General features: G+C 48.3%; 1 protein-coding gene across 1 annotated transcript in view; it reads right to left on the minus strand.

The window, feature by feature from the left end:
- Nucleotides 1–19498, minus strand: part of CCDC150 (coiled-coil domain containing 150) — a 917521-nt gene that overhangs the window by 807029 nt on the left and 90994 nt on the right. The window contains exon 3 of the mRNA XM_069618819.1: nucleotides 18368–18588. Coding sequence (XP_069474920.1) covers nucleotides 18368–18588 — 221 coding nt within the window. The remainder of the gene's footprint in view (nucleotides 1–18367; nucleotides 18589–19498) is intronic.

Raw genomic sequence — 19498 nt, forward strand, 5'->3', positions numbered from 1 at the left:
TGAGAACATTGACGTGTGTCGAGGGAAAGGGAATAAAGGAGCGTCTAAGATGTTACCAAGATCATGTGACCAAGCTACAAGCTGTAGCGAAACACGTCATCTGTGGAGCACCTTTCGTCAGGCTGGGCGAGGGTTGGAAGTTTTCCTACGAATTTTAATCAAATTTTTGGAAATAAAGATAAACTTTTAATTATTTTTTGGACTGCGGTGCCATTTGTGGCTTGTGAGCTGGGAACCTATAATTGGAATTTCACTCTGGAAGTGTGGCTCAACATCACGCCGTTCGGTCGGAGTGAAAAATATTTGAAATAGATATATATATATATATATATATATATGATACATTACTCACCGTAATCGTATTTCTGATGCTTGTATCTGCTTAGATTCACATGCTGTGCATAGGCCGACATCTAGTGGAAGCTGCGGAGTATTACAGTTTGTTTTTCGAAACTCGAAAATAGGCGTCGACACAGGGCGTGCCAGTAATACTATCCCTAGTGTGACGTCCCCTGTACCCATGATCCCTCACGCGTCTAGGACCCTCAGATTGTATTTTTTCTGACATGAGGTAGCATGAGGAGTAGCGGGAGTACAGCTGATCCAAGCAGATAGAAGAAAGATAAGATAAGACTACAAGCATCCATGCGCCTTCTCTCAGAGGGGAGGAAGGGTGGGTCGCATGTGAATCTAAGCAGATACAAGCATCAGAAATACGATTACGGTGAGTAATGTATCCCTTCTGAGGCTTGTGGAATCTGCTTAGATCACATGCTGTGCATAGATTAGCAAGCAGTGTTAGAAGGAGGTGGGATTTGAGAAGGGTCATGAGCAAATAAATGTCTTAGAACCACTTGTCCCACTTGAGTGTCTTGGAATGGGTGTCAATGCAGTAGTGCTGAGTAAAAGTGTGAATAGTGCTCCAAGTAGCTGCTTTGCAAATGGTGTCAAGGGGAACATTTGCAATGAAAGCCAGAGTGGCCCCAATGCCTCTTGTCGAGTGGGCTCTGTGCGTAAAAGGCAAAGTTTTGTCAGAAAGAGAGTAACACAACTGGATACAGTTGACAATCCACCTGGAGATGGCACCCTTAGAGACGCGATCTCCCTCCTTGCCTGTGGCTACGGAGAAACACAGTTGATCTGTTTTCCTAAGTGGTCTGGTCTTGTTTACGTAGTAAAGGACCGCCCTACGCACATCTAGGGTGTGTAGTTTAACCTCAGCCGAGCATTGTGGGTTTTGGAAGAAAGCCGGAAGTTCGATGGACTGGTTAACATGGAATTTGGAAATAAACTTAGGTGAGAACCTAGGGTGTGTCCGTAAAACCATCTTATCCTTATGAATAGTAAAGAAAGGATCCTGCACTGACAGAGCCTGAATTTCACTGACCCTTCTTATGGATGTAATGGCTACTAAGAAGGCAGTCTTATAGGTCAGGTGTTTGAGACTTGTTTTATGCATGGGCTCGAATGGGGGGCCCATGAGTTTAGATAGCACCACGTTCAGGTCCCATCCTGGTGGTGGGTTAGAAATAGGAGGGTGAAGTCTCTTTAATCCTTCCATGAAGGCCTTAACTACTGGTACTTTCCACCACGACACCTTGTTATGGGAAGTGGTGTATGCTGACAGGGCTGCCAGGTGTACCTTTAGTGAGTTAAAAACCAGCCCTGCATCCAGCAGGTGGAGCATGTAAGTAACAATAGTGGAAGGAGTGCAATCAACTGGGTTGACTTGCTTACTCTGGCACCAGATTACGAATCTCTTCCATTTGTCAAAGTAGCAGTGCCTCGTGGTGGGCTTCCTAGCCTCTTTTAGGATGTCCATACACCTCTGTGGTAATTTGAGATGTCCAAACTCTATGACCTCAGGAGCCATGCTGCCAGGTTCATTGAGTTGGGTTGAGGGTGTACTGTTTGACCTTGGTTCTGGGACAATAGGTTGTACCAGCTCGGAAGTCTGATGGGTTTGCACACCGCCAGTCTGCGTAAGTGTGGGAACCACGGTTGTCTCGCCCACATGGGAGCAACCAGGACGAGCGTCATCGATTGACCGTTCATCTTGTTGACCACCTTCCTGATTAGAGGAGTTGGTGGAAAAGCGTACGCAAACATCCCTGACCAGTTCATCCACAGGGCGTTCCCCTGGGAGTCTGGTTGGGGGAACCTGGATGCGAATCCTGGGCATTGTCTGTTTTCGCTTGTGGCGAATAGGTCTATAGTGGGGAAACCCCACTGAGAGAAGATATCTTCTACGATTTCTCTGTGTAGACACCACTCATGTTCCTCTGGGAGGGGGTCTCTGCTCAGAGCATCCGCTAGGGAATTGAGATCCCCTGGAACATGTTGCGATGACAGGAAGATGTTCCGTCCGAGTGCCCATATCCAGATTTTCTGGGCAAGCTTGGACAGATTTGGCGAGCGAGTCCCTCCTTGTTTGTTCAGGTAGAACATGGCTGTAGTGCTGTCCGTCCGGATTTGCACTGACAGGTTTAAAAGGTAGGGTTCGAAAGCTTGGAGTGCTCTGAATACTGCCAGAAGCTCTAGCAGGTTGATGTGATTCTTGGCCACTGCGTGTGACCAGAGACCCTGAGCTGTGTGGTGGAGATGGTGAGCTCCGCGCCCGTCAGGCATGCATGCATCGGTTGCGACTACCGCCTGTATCTCGGGATCGTTAAAGGGTTTCCCCTTGGACAGATTCTCTCTTGTCCTCCAGAGAAGGCTTTGTACCAGTGTTGGCGAAACGACCACTAGATCGTTCCACTGACCACTTGCCTGAGACCACTGTTTCGCCAACCATTCCTGCATGGGACGCAGGCGCGCGTGGGGGACCAGGTAAATACATGATGCCATCATGCCCAGCAAACGCATTGCTTTGCGTACCGTTATCTTGCGACCGGACTGGTATTGCGGAATTTGCAGCAGTATATTCCGAATTCTTTCCTCTGAAGGGAAGGTCAACCCCTCTTGAGTGTCTAGGATAGCTCCTAAGAATTGTTTGGATGTGCTTGGCACTAGACTTGACTTTTTCTCGTTTATTGAGAAGCCCAATTCGAAGAGGAGGTTGATAGTCCTTTGAATGTTTGTTCTGCAATTACTGGGGGTTTCCCCCGTGATGAGCCAGTCGTCGAGGTAAGGGTACACCGGGATTGCCTCCCTGCGTAGGTGTGCTGCCGCCACCGCCAGTACCTTGGTGAATACCCTTGGGGCCGAAGCTATCCCGAAGGGCAGTACCTTGAACTGGTAGTGCTGACTGTCCACCTTGAAGCGCAAGTATTTTCTGTGCGCTGGGAACATGGAAATATGAAAATAGGCATCTTTCATGTCCAATGTTGCCAAGTAATCCCCCTTTTTTAGGAGGGGGATTACCTCTTGGAGAGTTGTCATGTGAAACTTTTGGGGCTTGACATACTTGTTGGCAGGCCGTAAGTCCAATACTGGGCGCATTGTCAAATCTTTTTTTGGCACAAGGAAGTAAGTTGAATAATACCCTTGTTTACCTGGTGTCCCGGGACGAGTTCTATCGCGTACTTTGCTAGCAGATTGACGATCTCTTCTAGGAGGATCTTCTGGTGTTCCAAAGAATGTATTTTTTGTCGTGGAGGATGGTCTCGGGGACGCTCTAGTAGTTCTACACAGTACCCCGCGGATACTGTTGACAGCACCCATCTGTCTGATGTGATCCCTTCCCAAGCTTGGGTGAAGTTGGAAATGCGTCCCTCTACTGGGGTTGCGTGAGAAGGGACCCTGAACGGAGCGCCACTGTTTCGGTGGAGGCGTGCCGCCTCCTTTATTGGGGCTGCCTCTACCTCTACCTCTACCACGTCCTCTCTTATTACCCCTGCCGTAACCCTGGGTAGACTGCTGGTTATTATTGTTCCACTGTGTATCTTGCCCCTGGGAATAGTTAGAACCTCTCTGGGAATTTTGGCCGCGTGGGCCACGAAAATTGCCATTCCCTCTCTGATTCGGGGGTTTAGTGGTTAGCTGGCCTAGGGATTTGAGTGTTTCATACTCGTCCTTAGCATTCTTTAGTGCGTCTTCGACCGCCTTACCAAACAACAGATCCGGCTCCACCTGTTTGTCCAATAATGACGCTTGTGTTTCAGCCTTGAAACCAGACTGGCGTAGCCAAGCGTGTCTCTTAATAACAGTTCCTTCTGCTATTAATCTGCCGGCGTTATCTGCAGCATCAAAGGTTGCCTTTAAAATGCAACCGGACACGGCTCTTCCCTCCGCTGAAACTCGTGCCAATTGGCTCTTTAAGGGTTCTGGTGCGGAGTCTGAGTGCCGCGACCTCTTCCCACTGATGGCAGTTGTAGCTGGCCAACAGGGTGGTGGAGTTGGCAATCCTTGCCTGGTAGGCGGAAGCGGAGGCCACTTTCCTGCCTAACCTGTACAGTTTTTTGCTCTCCTTGTCGGGAGGAGCCTCGGACGATGAGAAGGGTGTTCCAGCCCTCTTACGGGTGTTAGTAACAACCAGGGAGTCCAGCTTCAGATGCCCCCTTATATACAGTGCGTCTGATTGGGCCACCTTGAAAAGTTTTTCAATCCTAGGGTTCACTGCTCTGGTGAGGTTAGGATTGAGGAGTGACAGGTCTTTTCTTCTTTGAATAGATTTTAGGATAGGGATGGCCTGAGCAACAGGCCTCCTCTCTCCCACTAACTCATCTGCGAAGTCTCTTTCCTCCTGGGCACCCTGGGTGTCAATGTGGAAATGTTCGGCTGCCCGAGACAGCACTTCATTCAGGAGCGGCTGGTTGTCGACAAGGGAGTCAGTAACCGGGGCCTCTCTTTCTACTGGGGAGTCTACCCTGTAGGGGTCTTCCTCCTCCTCATCTTGATCCTCATCGTCCCCATAGTAGCCTGTCCCAGTTTGTTCCTCCACCATGCCAAATCTGGATCCTCAACAAAGGATGTCTCTCCCTGGTAATGAGAGTAGGGCTGGACGTAGAAGGGGTCTGAAGACCCTGTTGGTGTCTCACAGTGGGACCTTGTACTTGGAGGTATAGGATCCTTAGAGCCAGAGGGTGCTGACCCGTCGGGAGTATAAGCAAGAAAGTGCTCTGGGTTTTGTGCATAAAAATCTGCCAAAGATGACATTCTTGACATTACCCTATCTATGTCAACACTGGTCCATTCTCTGGAACTGGGAATGACCCTTTCTGGGAGTTTTTCAAATTTATCCTGACTAGACTTGGTAGCCTGTGCAGGGGTTTTGGTGTTATCAGAAGACCTGGACTTGTCTTTCTGTTTTTGAGGAGTGGAGTGTTTTATGGGCTTGGAAGTGGGTAGAGACTGCTTCCTTTGTTGTTTCCCTCCCTCCCCGTGACTGGAGGAGTGTTTCCCGTGTGTTTTAGGGCCCTCTGAGCTTTTCGACGCCTGGCGTCGAGGTTCGGGGGTCTTGACCCTATCCTTCGAGCGTGGAGGTAGGGATTCGGGATCTGTAGTAATTCTGTCTGCGGGCGCCGACTCTTGGTGTGCGGCCTGAGGGTGGAAGTCGGCTTCGTCTTCCGACGATCGAGCTTCCGTGACCTTAGGGAGCGAGGCACTCTTGGCAATAGTGGATGTTTGCCTGGCGTCGTGCGGCGATCTAAATCGAGAGCGCCCAGAGGACGCCGATTCGGACCGTTCTCTACGTGCCTCTTTCCGAGAACTCGACGTGCGCGTCGAGTCTCGGTTGGACTTTATGTGCTTTGTGGAAGTGTCATGGGAAGCGCTCGTGTCGCCGGGGGTGTTCCCCATAGCCGGCCTGCCGGTCGACCTTACGAGGTCGGACACTTGCGCTTGGCTGTCTTTCGACGCCATAAAGCCCTCGCCGTCCGAAAGTACGGCGTCGCTGCCATCGCTGAAGGCGCCCTCCGCTGCCATGGCCTCTTGACGCCTGGCGTGGTGGGCCCAACGCTTGATTGAACGGTCCTTAAGTGTTTTAGGCTTAAACTTACTACAGGCTCTGCAATTTGCCTCGGGGTGGTCCCTCGGCAAGCAGAGGTTGCACATGGCATGCCTGTCGACCCAAGGGTATTTGCGATTGCACTTGGGACAGAATTGGAAAGGGGTACCCTCCATACGCACCTTGTGGCAGCGGGCTGGTAAATGTAGGAATATATAAGTGTATCTATATATTACAAGAGTGTAGAGTATGACCACCCCCCACTCTCCCTACTTGCAGGGCCGAGGCCAGTGGCCCAGGCCCGGGCCAAGACGGAAGCCTCGAGGCCCAAATCCGTCGTGCAGTCGACGGTCGAAATCCTCTCCGATCCGGCGTCGAGTGTAGACTCCGCGAAATGCTTCCGACCAGTATGGCGGAAAAAAACAATCTGAGGGTCCTAGACGCGTGAGGGATCATGGGTACAGGGGACGTCACACTAGGGATAGTATTACTGGCACGCCCTGTGTTGACGCCCATTTTCGAGTTTCGAAAAACAAACTGTATTACTCCGCAGCTTCCACTAGATGTCGGCCTATGCACAGCATGTGATCTAAGCAGATTCCACAAGCCTCAGAAATATATATATATATATATATATATATATATATGTGAAAATCTTTAAGTATGCACAGAACGCAATACTGCCTTCCCGAATTTAGTTTCTTGGCTAGTGGAGGAATCCAAGCTATAGAATCTTGTTAAGGTGTGTGCAGACGTCCATGTGGCAGCTGCGCAAATGTCTTTTACTGGAACTCCCCTTTGAAGAGCTGATGAAGCTGCGATACCCCTGGTTGAATGAGCCCTCAGATGCTCTGGGGGGTCTTTACCTGCCAATTTGTAACATTCTACGATAGCTAGAATGATCCATCTAGAAATGGTTTGCTTGGTGATGGCTAGGCCAAGCTTATGACCTGTGTATCCCACAAACAATTAGTCAGTTTGTCTTAGTTTTGCTAGTCTGCTAATATAGAAACTCAAAGCACAGTCTGGGTCCAGTCTGTGCAGTCTTTCTTCCTCTTTCCCCGGATGAGGAGGAGGGTAAAAGGAGGCAAGGTTTTGTGATGTAAGACCTCAGAGAGGTTTTGGGGCAGCTGACGCAGATGCTGAGGGTAAAACAGCACCTGCTGTTGCGGTCTTAGTACCTTTACCCCATCCACCACGGGGGAAACGTCTCTGGCCTCTTTGAGCTGGCTGTTCTCTGCCCTTTCCGAATTCGGAATAATAGCGAAAGGACCTACCCCTCCAGGGCGCACCTGTGAGGCAGTTCGGAGTTTGTGTTATCGCAGCTCCAAGGGATTTGGCCGCCTCCTTGGAAGTTTGCAACTTCTCCCAACTGTCATCAGTTTTCTTAACAAATAGACGAGTGCTGTCAAATGGCAGATTCAAAAGTCTGGACTGTACGTCAGGAGCAAATCCAGACTTCCGCAACCACACAAATCTGCGGATTGTCGTACTAGCCGCCATGGCTCTGCTGATGCTGTCAACAGAGTCGAGACCCGTCTGGAGGCACTCACAGGTTGCGTCCTTTCCGTCCTTGTTAATGTTCAAGAAACCGTCTCTCTCCTCCCCTTCAAGGAGACAGTCAGCTGCCATTGAAGCACACTCCAAATATTGCCAGCTTGCATGTGGCATTTGCAGACTTCAAAGCCATGCTGCATGCTGAGAAAACCTTCTTGGCCATGGCATCAAACTTTTTATCACCACGATCCTGCAGGATTGTAGGGTAGACAGTCTGTTTTCCTGAAGAAGTTGCCACTTGAACAACTAAGCTTTCTGGGGTTGGGTGTTTTGACAAGTATAGAGGATCTGCAGCTGATGTTCTATATTTTGCTGTCACTTTTTTGCTGACTGCAGGGATCACCACCAGCGTTTCCCAGTTGGTAGACACTTTCTTTTGTAAGGCCTTGTGAAAGGGTGACGATAGGATCTTCTTGCAGTCCCTTATCAAGTATGTTGGTAAGGTCCTCATGCTCATATACAGGTATGGGCCTAGACCACCCCATATATTCCATCACCCCATTCATAAGTGTCCTGTAATTGATCTCTGCATGATCCCCTGGTTCAGGCTTACTAAAATCAACCTCTGGGGAAGTATCAATCCCGCTTGCTTCCTGTAAGGAGTCTTGCAGGTCTTTCAATCTGGCTTCTTCTGAGACCAGTTCTTCTGGTATGAAAGGCCTCCCACACTCCAGACCAAAGGGTCTTTCTGCTTCTGAATCCTCTCCCTCCTCATAAATTGAGGATAAAGTTTTAAAGTAATCTGAACGGGACAGAGGTATATCACTTTTTTCCGATGAAGAAGGGGCAATAGCATTCACTACAGGTTGAGATATACTTGTAATCATCGACATGGACGTATTTGGCCTCGATGGAATCGCGATTGGATTCGAGGTTGTCGATAGAATCGACTGTGACATCAACGTCTTCGATTAAGTTGTCGAGGGTATTGAACCGATTGGCATCGAGGGGGTCGACGTTCGAGGCATCAATGACCTCTCCTTCGACGGAGTCGCAGAGGGCGTCGATGACGCAGTCTTTGGCTTCGACATTTGAGTCGACAGTGATGATGTCTTGTACATCACAGAGGCTTTTCCTCAACTAAAGGGTTTTTCACGCTCTCAAGGAATATGTCTTGTCGAGGTGGAAGACTCACAGCTCTTATATTTACCAGGTTTTTCTCCTGGGGTATCGCCTCTAGGTCTCTCTGAGGGGGGCAAGGCTGCGTTCTCAAACACCTTTAGCATTGTTTTTTACGAAATTCCTCCCACTGAGCCGGAGCTGTGCTTGGTGGGATATGTAACTCTCTCCAGTGAACTGGAAGATGAAGTGGAAGAATATCTATGACACCTTTTCTTACTAGGCCTCGAAGCGGATGAATGATGCCATCTGCTCCGAGATCGTGAACGGGAGCGTTTTTTACGTCGAGGAGACGACGGTCTCGACTCATCGGAGGTGCGTGTGGTAGGGTTAATGGATTTTGGGGCTTACCTCTCTCCAACTTCCCTCTGTGCTCCCTTAAGGCTTTCGCCGTCATCGACAAACACTCCTCGCGCTCCGAGCATGGATTCTCTGCCCCAAGGCACCATAGACAGACCCTGTGTGGGTCTGTCAAGGACATCTTTGCCCCACAATCTCAGCATTTTTTTAACCCAGATCGGGGCATAGGTGGAGGCGATGAAGAGGCCATCTCGATCGAAGGATTTTTCACAGAAAAACTCAAAGTTCTTCAATTTCTTCACAGAACCAAGCGTTACGTTCCCGAAGCTCATGAAACGCGCAACAACGGATCTGAGCAACGGACGTTGCGCGCAACTACTTATACCCGTGATGACGTTGCCATCGAGACAGAGGCCTCCGAAGGACATCGACTCGGCAGACGTCGAGGCGCAGTGCCCTCTACTGAAAAAAATATTCCAAAGCAGCAAGCTGGATATTAGAATATCAAAGATAAGGAATACGTGGGAGGACACAATCCATTCGAAGGCTTGTTTTCTGGTGCTTTACTTTTTGCAACAGTGGAATTCAAGTCTGCATGTGTCCTGGCTTCTGGTGGTGCGATGTCCGCCGGAGATGCTGAATTTCTCCGCGAGATGACTGTGTGACTTGAGGGTGACTGCCATATAGATGACTTGAAGGTGATTTGTGGGAGCCATTGAAGGTCGGTGAGGGTCGGGGTGATGTGGTCGTATCTGCGTCAGGGGCCCAAGGAGGGATGACAGGAGGCCTTTGAGGAGGGCATTGCCCCCATCCAGAGGGTATACGACCAGTGCTTGAATGGTTAATCTAAAGCGGTCTGGTGGGAGAAAGGGCTTGACTTTACCCAGGAGGGAGAGTCGATACCAAGCCGTCAAGTTTTCTTAGCTGTGTGTGTCTTGAAGGAGATGGGTGTGTTGATGTGGAACCTGAGGACTTGGAGCAGGAAGTGAGCTCGGGTATGAAGCCCTCAAGGTTCATGGTTGATAGCCAGGTCTATATGTATAGGTGTTCGGGGTTGTTGGTGAGGAGTAGGAATTCCGTCTGGGAGGCTGGTGGGGGGTCTGGAGCTTCAAGTATGCACTGTACATTTAAGACTGGATCAGTGAGAGGCAGGTTATTAGCCTGTGGATACCATTGATGGAGTTGATCTTGAGGTATAGCTGTGCCGTCAGCATATTGGTGGATGTGGATGTTGTGTGTGGCTGGGAGAGCTCCAGAGGCTCCATATATAGATTGAAAATCACTGGGGAGCGGATGGAACCCTGCAGGACTCCACAGGTGATGGGTAGCATTGGCGATCTATAGGAGTCCATCTAAACAAACTGCTGGAGGTTGGCATGGTAGGACTTGACCCAGCATAGAACAAGGATGCAGATCCCCATGTGCAGATGTAGGGTGTCAATAAGAGCCTGGTGGTTTACTGTGTCGAAAGCAGCCAAGGTGTCGAGTAGAACCAGAAGACAGGGGTGGCCGTGGAGAAAGGATGTTGAGGGCATCGACCACCTGTATGGTAGCCGTCTCTTTGCTGCATCTGGGTCTGAATCTGTATTGGTAGGTTTGGAGGAGATTGTTGGTATTGATGTGTTGCTGCAGTTGCACAGCTACCACTTCCTAGATCATCTTACCTGGAAGGGAATTTTCCTAGGTAAGATCTTACCTATGGTATGGTATGTTTATTTGTAAAGCACCTACACACAAAGCAAGTGTTTCAAAGCACTCAACGAGGGAGGGGACAAGGGGAAAAAGCAACAGTGATTCAGAGTCCTTGAATTTCTGAACGATTCAAACATGCACAGGCAGAGTAAGTGCATATAATACAATTAACAGTGTACATAACAGCAAATAGGTCTGACGATGATTCTACAGTTTTTCCAAGTGCACTGAGGCGCCACCATGTAAGGAGGGGGGACAGGGGAAGACAGACGAATCTTCAAGGCATGGTACGTTCAGATCGTGCAAGTGCATGACGGTACAGGAGAGGGAAGGGGAGACACAAGTGCAGGGGGGAACAAGTGCAGGGGGAGTCCAAGTGCACCCAGTTGGTAAGAAGCTGGGGTAAGTGCTGAGAGATGCCACTCTCATGGGTCATTGACCAAGTGCAGTAACAATGAGGCTAGTGTAAGGCCCGGAGGCAAGTGCAAGAGGACTGGCAAGGGTGCCAGGGACCTGTGAGACTCCGAGGTACACCTGGCGGCCAGTCAGCAGACTGTGTGGAAAAGGAGGGAGAGAGGGAGAGAGCGGAGAGAGAGAGGTTAGCAGGGTAGAGGGTGATAGAGAAGGAAGAAGAGTAGAGGAATGTCTTAAGGAGTTTCCGGAACTTAAGGATTTCAGGCTCAAGATGGAGGGCGGCAGGGGGGCTATTCCATAGGGAGGCCCCTGCTGAGGATCTCCGTCCAAATCTCTGCTTGGAGAACCGGCTCCCTCGCAGAAGGTTAAGGTAGATGAAGGGAAGGGAATCGCCCCATCACCCTTTGTAGGGTGATGGGGCGATAGTTACCTAGGTTGTCGGGATCCAGAGCAGGTTTCTTTAGTAGAGGGAGGATTTGTCCTGTCTTTAGGGTCAATGAGAAGGTGCCTTGAGTTAGGGAGCCATTCATGATCTCCAGGTAAAGAAGGAGAGCTTCTGAGGGGAGGGTCTTGAGGATGGATGCTGGGAGGATTTCTGTATACGATGTGGCTTTGAGGGCGGCCAGGGTTTCTACCAGGTCCTGTGTAGATAGTGTCTTGAATGTGTCCAGGGTGTGAAGATTTCACGAGAACATATGAGAGGTGGGTCTGTGGATGCAGAGCTGGTTTTTGTCGATGAAGGTGCTGATGGCGGTGGATTTTTCAATGGAATGTACTATGGCAGGGTCATGTAGCGGGTTGACGCAGTGCTTGACTGCTTTGAAGAGGGCTCTGCTTTTGTTGTTGGCTTCCGCTATGGTGTTCAGATAGTAGGAGGCCTTGGCTGTGTTGATTAGTTGTCGGTGGGCTGCTTGCAGTTCTTTGAGGAGCGCCAGACCGGATATGGCCCTGGAGCGCCGCCAGGTTCACTCTTGTTTCCCGATGACTCTTTTGCTGATGTTGATTTATGCGTATACCAGGGTGCTCATGGTTTCGGTTTGCAGGTGCATTGTTTAAAAGGCGCATGGCTTTTAAAGCCCTCGGCCTCCTCTTCCCCTTCCCTCATCTCCGACTGTCTTTCTGCTATCCAGGAATGGTGTGCCGCCAACGATCTCTGCCTTAATGCCAGTAAGACTGAGATACTACTTATCGGCACACCCACCCCCTCCTTCTCTGCAGCTCTCTGGCCAGCCTCCCTTAGCCCTCTTCCTGCTCCTACCTTCAAGGCAAAAAACATCGGGGTCATCTTCGACTCCACACTCTCTTTCTCTCCTCACATATCTGACGTCTCTAAGAAGTCACACTACCAGCTACACCTCCTCACAGCTATCCTTCCTTTCCGCTCCTTCCTCCAGAAGCTCACTGTCTCCAGAGCCCTGGTTCTCTCGAAGGTGGACTACTGTAACAGCCTCTATCTAAATCATCCTGCCTCTACTCTCCGCCCTTTGCAACTCATCCAGAACAGGACTGCGAGACTTGTCCTTGGCCTCAAGCCCAGGGACCGTATCTCTCCAGGACTGAAATCGCTACACTGGCTCCCAGTGGCTGCGAGGATTAAGTTCAAAACCCTCTGCATTGTCCACAAGGCCTTCTGGGGCCTTGGGCCAAAATACCTTTAACTCTCTCTTCCTAAATATCTTCCTTCTCGAGCTCTTCGCTCATCCACCTCCAACTACCTCAGGGTCAGCCGCTTTTCCAAGCAACGAGCTGGGGGTAGATCTCTCTCCGCAGCAGGGGCCTCCCTCTGGAACAGCCTTCCTGCCTCCCTGAAACTTGAGGAGAACCATCTCCAGTTCCGGAAGCACCTCAAAACCTTCCTCTTTGCCTCCGCTTTCTCTCCCCTGCTAAAATCACTGAACCTGCACTGAATCTGCAACTGGGCCACTCACCGATCTCGGTCCTTGGCCCAGCCACTCTTCCCTGCACTGCCTACCTGCACTACGGGACTGACTCTGTATCCTACAGCCCCTTCTCCCGGCACTTACCTTGCACTTGCCACCAGCCGGCCCTATTATTTATCTTGTATTCTACTAACCATGTACTGCACTTTCCCCTCTCCCCTTCCCCTTGCACTTTTCCCAGTCCCCCTACCCTTGCACTTGCGCGATCTGAATGACACCTGGCCTAGTAGGATCGTTGTCTGTCTCCCCTTGTTCCCCCCCACCTCGTCGCGCCTTGAAACACTTATGTATAGGTGCATTACAAATGCCATATCATATCATGTCTATCGATGGAGGCTGAGAGGGTGGCGTTGAGTGCTTCCAATAGAAAGTCTCAGTTGGGTACATGTGAGGTGGAGGTTGGCAAGGACTTCCGGTGGAAGTTCTTGAAGGACCTGAAGGTTTGTCTGATATGTTTCTGCTGGGAATGCTTGACTGGCCAGGTAGTCAGATCAGTGAAGCGGGAGAGGAGAGCTGCAGTGGAGGGAAGGCAGTACAGTGATTGTTAGGTTGAGGATGTTACCTTTTTCTTGTGCATTGGGTCTTTCATGTGATGTGCAAGGCGGAGTGTATCGAGAAGGCAGAGGAAAGCTTCCTACATCGTTTTCGTGGTCTTGTTGCCTGGGAGGTTGAAGTCGCCTATGAAAATGTTGGTGTGCGTAAGGGACATGGTGGTGACCACGTTGGTGAAGTCTCTGATGAAGGCAGTGTTGGGTTTGAGTGGTCCATAGATTAGATGAAAGGTGACTGTCCGTCGGAGAGAGCGGGAAGTGGTGTGAGAAAGCGGAGGTGTTTCTCCCAGGCTATTCCCGGGGATCCTTTGTTCAGGTGACCAGCAGAGGAGGGCCATCGTTCTTGAATCCCAACCCTGGGGGCGGATGAGCGAGGATCACCTGGGCAGGGGGGTCCTTGGGGACTATTGGAGACACCGCCTCGGGTGAGATATGGTATTCCTCCCGTTCCGATACACCCCTACCCAACATCCGTCAGTTGTCATGGAATATTGTTAACAGAGTCCCATCATACCCCAGTACCTTTCTGTAAGGAAAAGGCGAAACCATCAGGGAAAACAAAGACCATCCCTAAAATCCAACAAGGGTTTTACCCAGGCTCCCACACAGGCATGCACCTTTAAAACAGATCAGGAAATGGAAGTGAGGCAGAAACTGTGTTCCAATGTACAGAACTGAGCAGAGAAAGGAAGAGCCCACACTTGTAAACAGTCACACTACTGGCTTCTTAGCGTGGGGTGAAATATAGCCCCTGAAGGCCAGAAATAAATAGGCCAGAGTGATTTCTAAATGCCCATTGAAATCTAAGGCCAACACAGAAATGGTGATGTCAGACTTAAAGAGCGAAAAATAGGCCTAAGGAAAGAAAGTGGATTGAAATTTCAAAAGTGCGAAGATGTGCACAATGCATTTCAGCAAGGAAAAGAAAGTCATGTGGCTGACAATCCATTGGGACCTGCACTTGTACTTAAAGAGACAGCGGTGTGTACATTATCTCCAATGTAATACCAGATGGTGTTCCAGTCATCAAAATTGAAATCAAGCTCCTTGCATTTACAAGAAATAAAAGACTTTCCTTTTTGTTTTTCCCTCATCCAAATGACAGTATGCAGAGAAAAATGCTCACTAGACTATCAAAGTTTGAACATGGTTTTCTCATGTAACTGCTCTATTCATATGGGCAATCCAGGAGTGATACTCATGTATTTTGAAACTGTGGAATTAAAGAAGCATAGAACATATGGATAAGGCCCAGGGGCCTTATAGGATGCCATGTAAATTGTATTGTATGTGAGTTTAAAAGGCCATTGCTTGCAGAGTACGTGAGCCGGTCATTTCTCCAGAGATGAAACTTAACCTCCAAGTCATTTCCTCTGCTGCCCTGAAGAGAGGGGCCTGGTTGTCAATCATCAATCAGGGCCATTACTCAAAAATATAGAAGGAAATACACTGCTAATATGTAAACCATGATAAGGACTGATAAGCCCATGCCTGTTCTTTCAGCAGAAGTGACCTTTAGGTCACAATTCCCAGGAAAATGTCCATTAGAGTTGCCATCAGGGCTTAACGGGCCTTGAAGGGGGAAGCGGACATAAACATGAGCCAGCCGCTGCCTGGTCACGTGCCTATGGGTAAATGCAACTTAAGAAGAACAAAGGGAAAGGCTGCAGTTGAATTAATAGGACAATACATCTTATTGCATAAAAAGGGCAGCGTAGATGCCACAATGGTCATTCCAGACTTTTATTAAAGGAGACAGTAACCCTCATTTTTGTGTGATAAGCATAATTAAAGTTATTAATGAAAATTTGATTTGGGCCTTCCCTTGATTCTGAGTGATTTGAAAGTTGGTGTGATGGTGAAGGAAATAATTAACATGAGAACTATAAAGTGGCATATTTTTCACTGATCTCTCTCCCGAGTAAATGAAGAAAAACCGTATCCCTGCATAGGAAGGGTGTGCAGACTTCAGATTAACATCATCTGATTTGCATTAAAATGTAGTTCTTAAAAATATATTCATACATGTAAAGATTTAAAACAAAGGGAATTTGCCATGTTGATAAGATTTTTTTAGTCTTAAACATGCCGAGCCCACTGTCAAATTGGGATGATGAAGCTTTCTCCTCCCACACCTGTCCTAACACGCACCACTGATTTCCTTGCCCTATTAGCACACAGGTGGGAGGTGGGGAGAGAAAACCAAATCAATCCCTTTCGCAGGAATCATGACAAGTTTGTGATGTTATTTGCCCTCTAAGTAAACCAGTTTGCATTAGAACTGGGCTTTTTCACTTATTCAGGGAGGCAACCTGCTGCTGAATTCTTGCGAGAAACATCCCAGCAGAGAGGCCCAGATCTTGCATGGAAAACAGGAACCAGGAGACATAGAAGCTGACCGAGACCCTTTGGAGAATTCAGAGGAGACAATCCTTGACGGACATCCTTGCTGTCCCAGCGGTGCCCAACTGTTCCCCCGATGCCCATTCCAAGGCCTCTCCTGTAAGTAAAACTATCCGCAAAGCCATAGATTGTGCAGGCCCTCCATCTTTCAAGTACTGTTCTAGTTATTTCCGCATAGCAAAATATCCCGTTTGTCTGTGTAGATCCTTAGCATATAAGTAAATCAATTACTCAATCCCCTATAGAGATCACGGGATGGGTCTTGTTGGCATTCGAAACCAACAAGCTTTTCTCAGTTCTTTTTGAGCCGGTAAAGACAAAGATTTGCCAAAAGAACTAATCCCAAAACCCTGTTTCCACACGAGTGTGCAAAACGAAATTCCCCATTGATCCCCTTCATTTTAAATCAGAAGTGTGAAGCCTGGTAGTGCCTTTGCATGTGCAGGGTGCAAAACAAAATTGCCTGCTTGTTCCCCCTGTGCTCTGACCAGAACCACAAAGCCCTGCCTGTTCTTTTTAGGTGTGGCAAACAAATTTCCCATTGCTTTCCGTCATCGTACATTTTATTAGAAACCTGAAACGATGTTCCCATTGTGTTCCCATTCTCTGTCACTGGCCTTCTCATTCATAGGGGTCAAGTCTAATTGATGTTTGGAGGGTCGGGGCTGTTTGGAGAAAAAGTATCATAACCAAATCAGCAATCACTGTGTGTCTTGAATTGTTCTTTTTCTGTAATGGTGGGTGATTTGAAAATACATTGTGACTGCATATCTCAGTATTATCTCTGTGTTGGTGCCTTTACGTAAGTCATTGTTGTTCTTGTGTTATCATAGCACTGGTGGCTGATGTTCGTCTGTTCGTAAATTTGGTTTAAATAAATTAATAAATCTATATTCTGAATACACACTGGCCTGGTTCCTAGTCCATTGTGGCACTGGGTATTTGTTGGAGTTGGGTCCGAGACAAGTTGGAGGCCTTACCAAACTGAACCAAATCAAAATCTAAGAGATTTATTGTGCACCACATTCATTGGGGGGAAAGGAACTCCCCGAGTTGAGTGTGACCGTGTAATAAACCGCAACATTAGTCCAAGCTTTACAGTGCAACACCCCCAAACTTCACCTTGTTTGATGCACCAGTTCAAACTGCTCACACAAAGATGAAAAGCCCTAGCCCCACACCTCGTACTAGAACACTTTGCACCTGAATAGAACCAATCTACATTTTCTCGACTGTTGTAGGACTGGACTGGCCTACAGTGAACTCTGGAGATTTCCTTTAGGGCCCCTTTGCCAAATACCTCTAGTCTTCTGCTCCTCTTACCCTCTCTCCAATACACCCTATTTCCTGTCATCCCACCTCCTCCCCCCACATCCCTTTGAAGTAAAGAATTTGTTATAAGGGTTCCTGTATGCTGTTCCTACCTCTTAACAAATGTTATATCCGTGTTTTGTTATGTTAAACATGGGCACCCCTGAAGTCCATCACGCAACCAGTCACCATCTAACTAAATCTAGTACCACATTCTCTCGGTTCTAGATATTTCCATCACAATAAAACGCTGCTCTAATCCAAGCTGTACCCTCCCGAGTGCTGCACTCATGCTTACTAATAACTTATCACATTTGAGTAACATGCATCCCTACTTCCAAAACCATATTGCTCCTTCCCCACTCATCACAACTGATTTTTCCTCTCGGTTTTTGGTAATTCTCTGGTCTAGTTTCTCTTTTCCCCATCATCTCCTCCCCAAACCTCTACTTCCTTTCCACAGATTAGCAGGGTCACAGCGTGGTGTCCAGTCAACTGGTCGACTGCAATTTGGTCGGCTGCAATTTGGTCGACACCATTTGGTCGAATGCCAAATGGTCGAATTTTTTTTTTTTTATATATATATATATGTGTTTTGTGGGTTTTCGTGTGGGGAAAAAAAATAAAAAAGAAAAAAAAGGCCAGTACGGTGGTGATGGACGCAGTATACAACGAATGTGCTTAGACATTCTCTATTTGGGCCAATTATTTCAAATGTTCTTGTGGGAGAAGCTTCCCACACCCAAACCCTACCTAGAGGGGTTGGGCTTGCTCACAGTGTAATATTGAGACATTTTGAAAATCTTCTTGCAGGATCACTTTTACTTCCACCCCAACAGTGGCTCCATGTTATAGCTGCTCCGTCCTAAAGTATGCTATATATATGCTATGTCAGACTCCATGGATCTAGCACATGAGGATCTAGCAGTTTACACATGCCAAGAATTTAACAAGGCCTGGCTGCCCCCCCTTCAGCTTCCACTTCACAGATAATTTCAATATCACAGGTCTGCCTTCGACCAGCTCTCTCTTTGTGCTGAATGCCCTCCATTTATGGGTGTCAATCACAAGCTTGCACTTCCCGTGGGTGGACCATAACCAATAGCCAAATAACAGGTTTACCCCTACACAGCTCTCACTTTGGGCAAGGTGCCCATCACCAACCCTTCCATTTGGGCAGGGCGCCCCTTTACCAGAGTGCCTTGGGTTCAGCTCCTTTTCTGTTTGCAGCCTGAAGAGGTTGAGTTTCAGAGTCTGCAGGAAGCTCTCCATGTGGCACATGCGGTTCACTAAGGATTCACAGGTCTTCCACTGCGTGTCGCTGTCACCCACAAATGCCACTCTGGCATGAGGTGGCGTGATGGACCGGCGGGCCTCGGATGGTGCCTTTGTTCTCAAAGCAAAGTGATCAAAGCTGTAAAAAAAAAACAGAGTTACAGTCAGCTAAAAGGCTGCAGGTACCAAGCGGTTCTCGATGTTCAGGTTATCATCCTTTTTAGAGCATGGCCTAACCAAAGAAAGGCTGAACATGCTCACAAAAGTTATCCACATATTTTCACGAGTCACAAACCTAAATATTTGCTGACTCAGCAATATTTGCAGGTCCAGTTTTGGGTTACATACCACCCCCAGATAACTCATATGGGCCCTTTACCGTTCACTGTACCTTCCAGAAATTGAATTGTGGAAAACAAAATATTCCATCATTTTTCAAGTCTAAAATCCATGTTTAAAACTCGCTTTTATATTCAACAGACAACACTTTAAAGCAACTATACAATCACCACATGAAACCAGCAAAGAAAAAAGAAAACAATCTGTTTATTGCGTACATAGGAACACAGTGCAGAACAGTTTCTAAATGCTGCATCCTCTTGCTATGACATACACCAGTGGAATAGTGAAGTCCTTACTCTGGCGTGACGTCACAGCAGGAGAGGACAGCATTTTCTCTGCCTCACTGTGTTAAAGGGTGTGTGACAGAGTAGCGAGGGGGTGAATAGAGGAGGGAACCCCACATATTTCTTTTTCGCCTATGTCGTCTATTGGTCCCTCGGGCCTCCCTCATCCACCCTCGCCCCCACAGGGCAGCATGTGTTAATGGATGCAAAGGGGAGAAAACACAACTTTGCAGATGGAACTCTACCAGATGGTTACAAACACCAGAGATACTCCTTCCAGCTGCCAGAGGCTGCCTGCAGAGGTCATGTGAGCCACAAGTTCGAACCAGGGCCAATCTACAGGCTGATCCCGTGACTCCCCTGATAAGCATGATTAAGAAACTCATTTAGGCGCATCCACTTAAAGTCGGAAGGGGAAGGGCA

The sequence above is a fragment of the Ambystoma mexicanum genome, chromosome 10 (genome assembly GCF_040938575.1).
Source record: "Ambystoma mexicanum isolate Mex_15411 chromosome 10, UKY_AmexF1_1, whole genome shotgun sequence".
In the NCBI taxonomy this organism is placed as follows: domain Eukaryota; kingdom Metazoa; phylum Chordata; class Amphibia; order Caudata; family Ambystomatidae; genus Ambystoma; species Ambystoma mexicanum.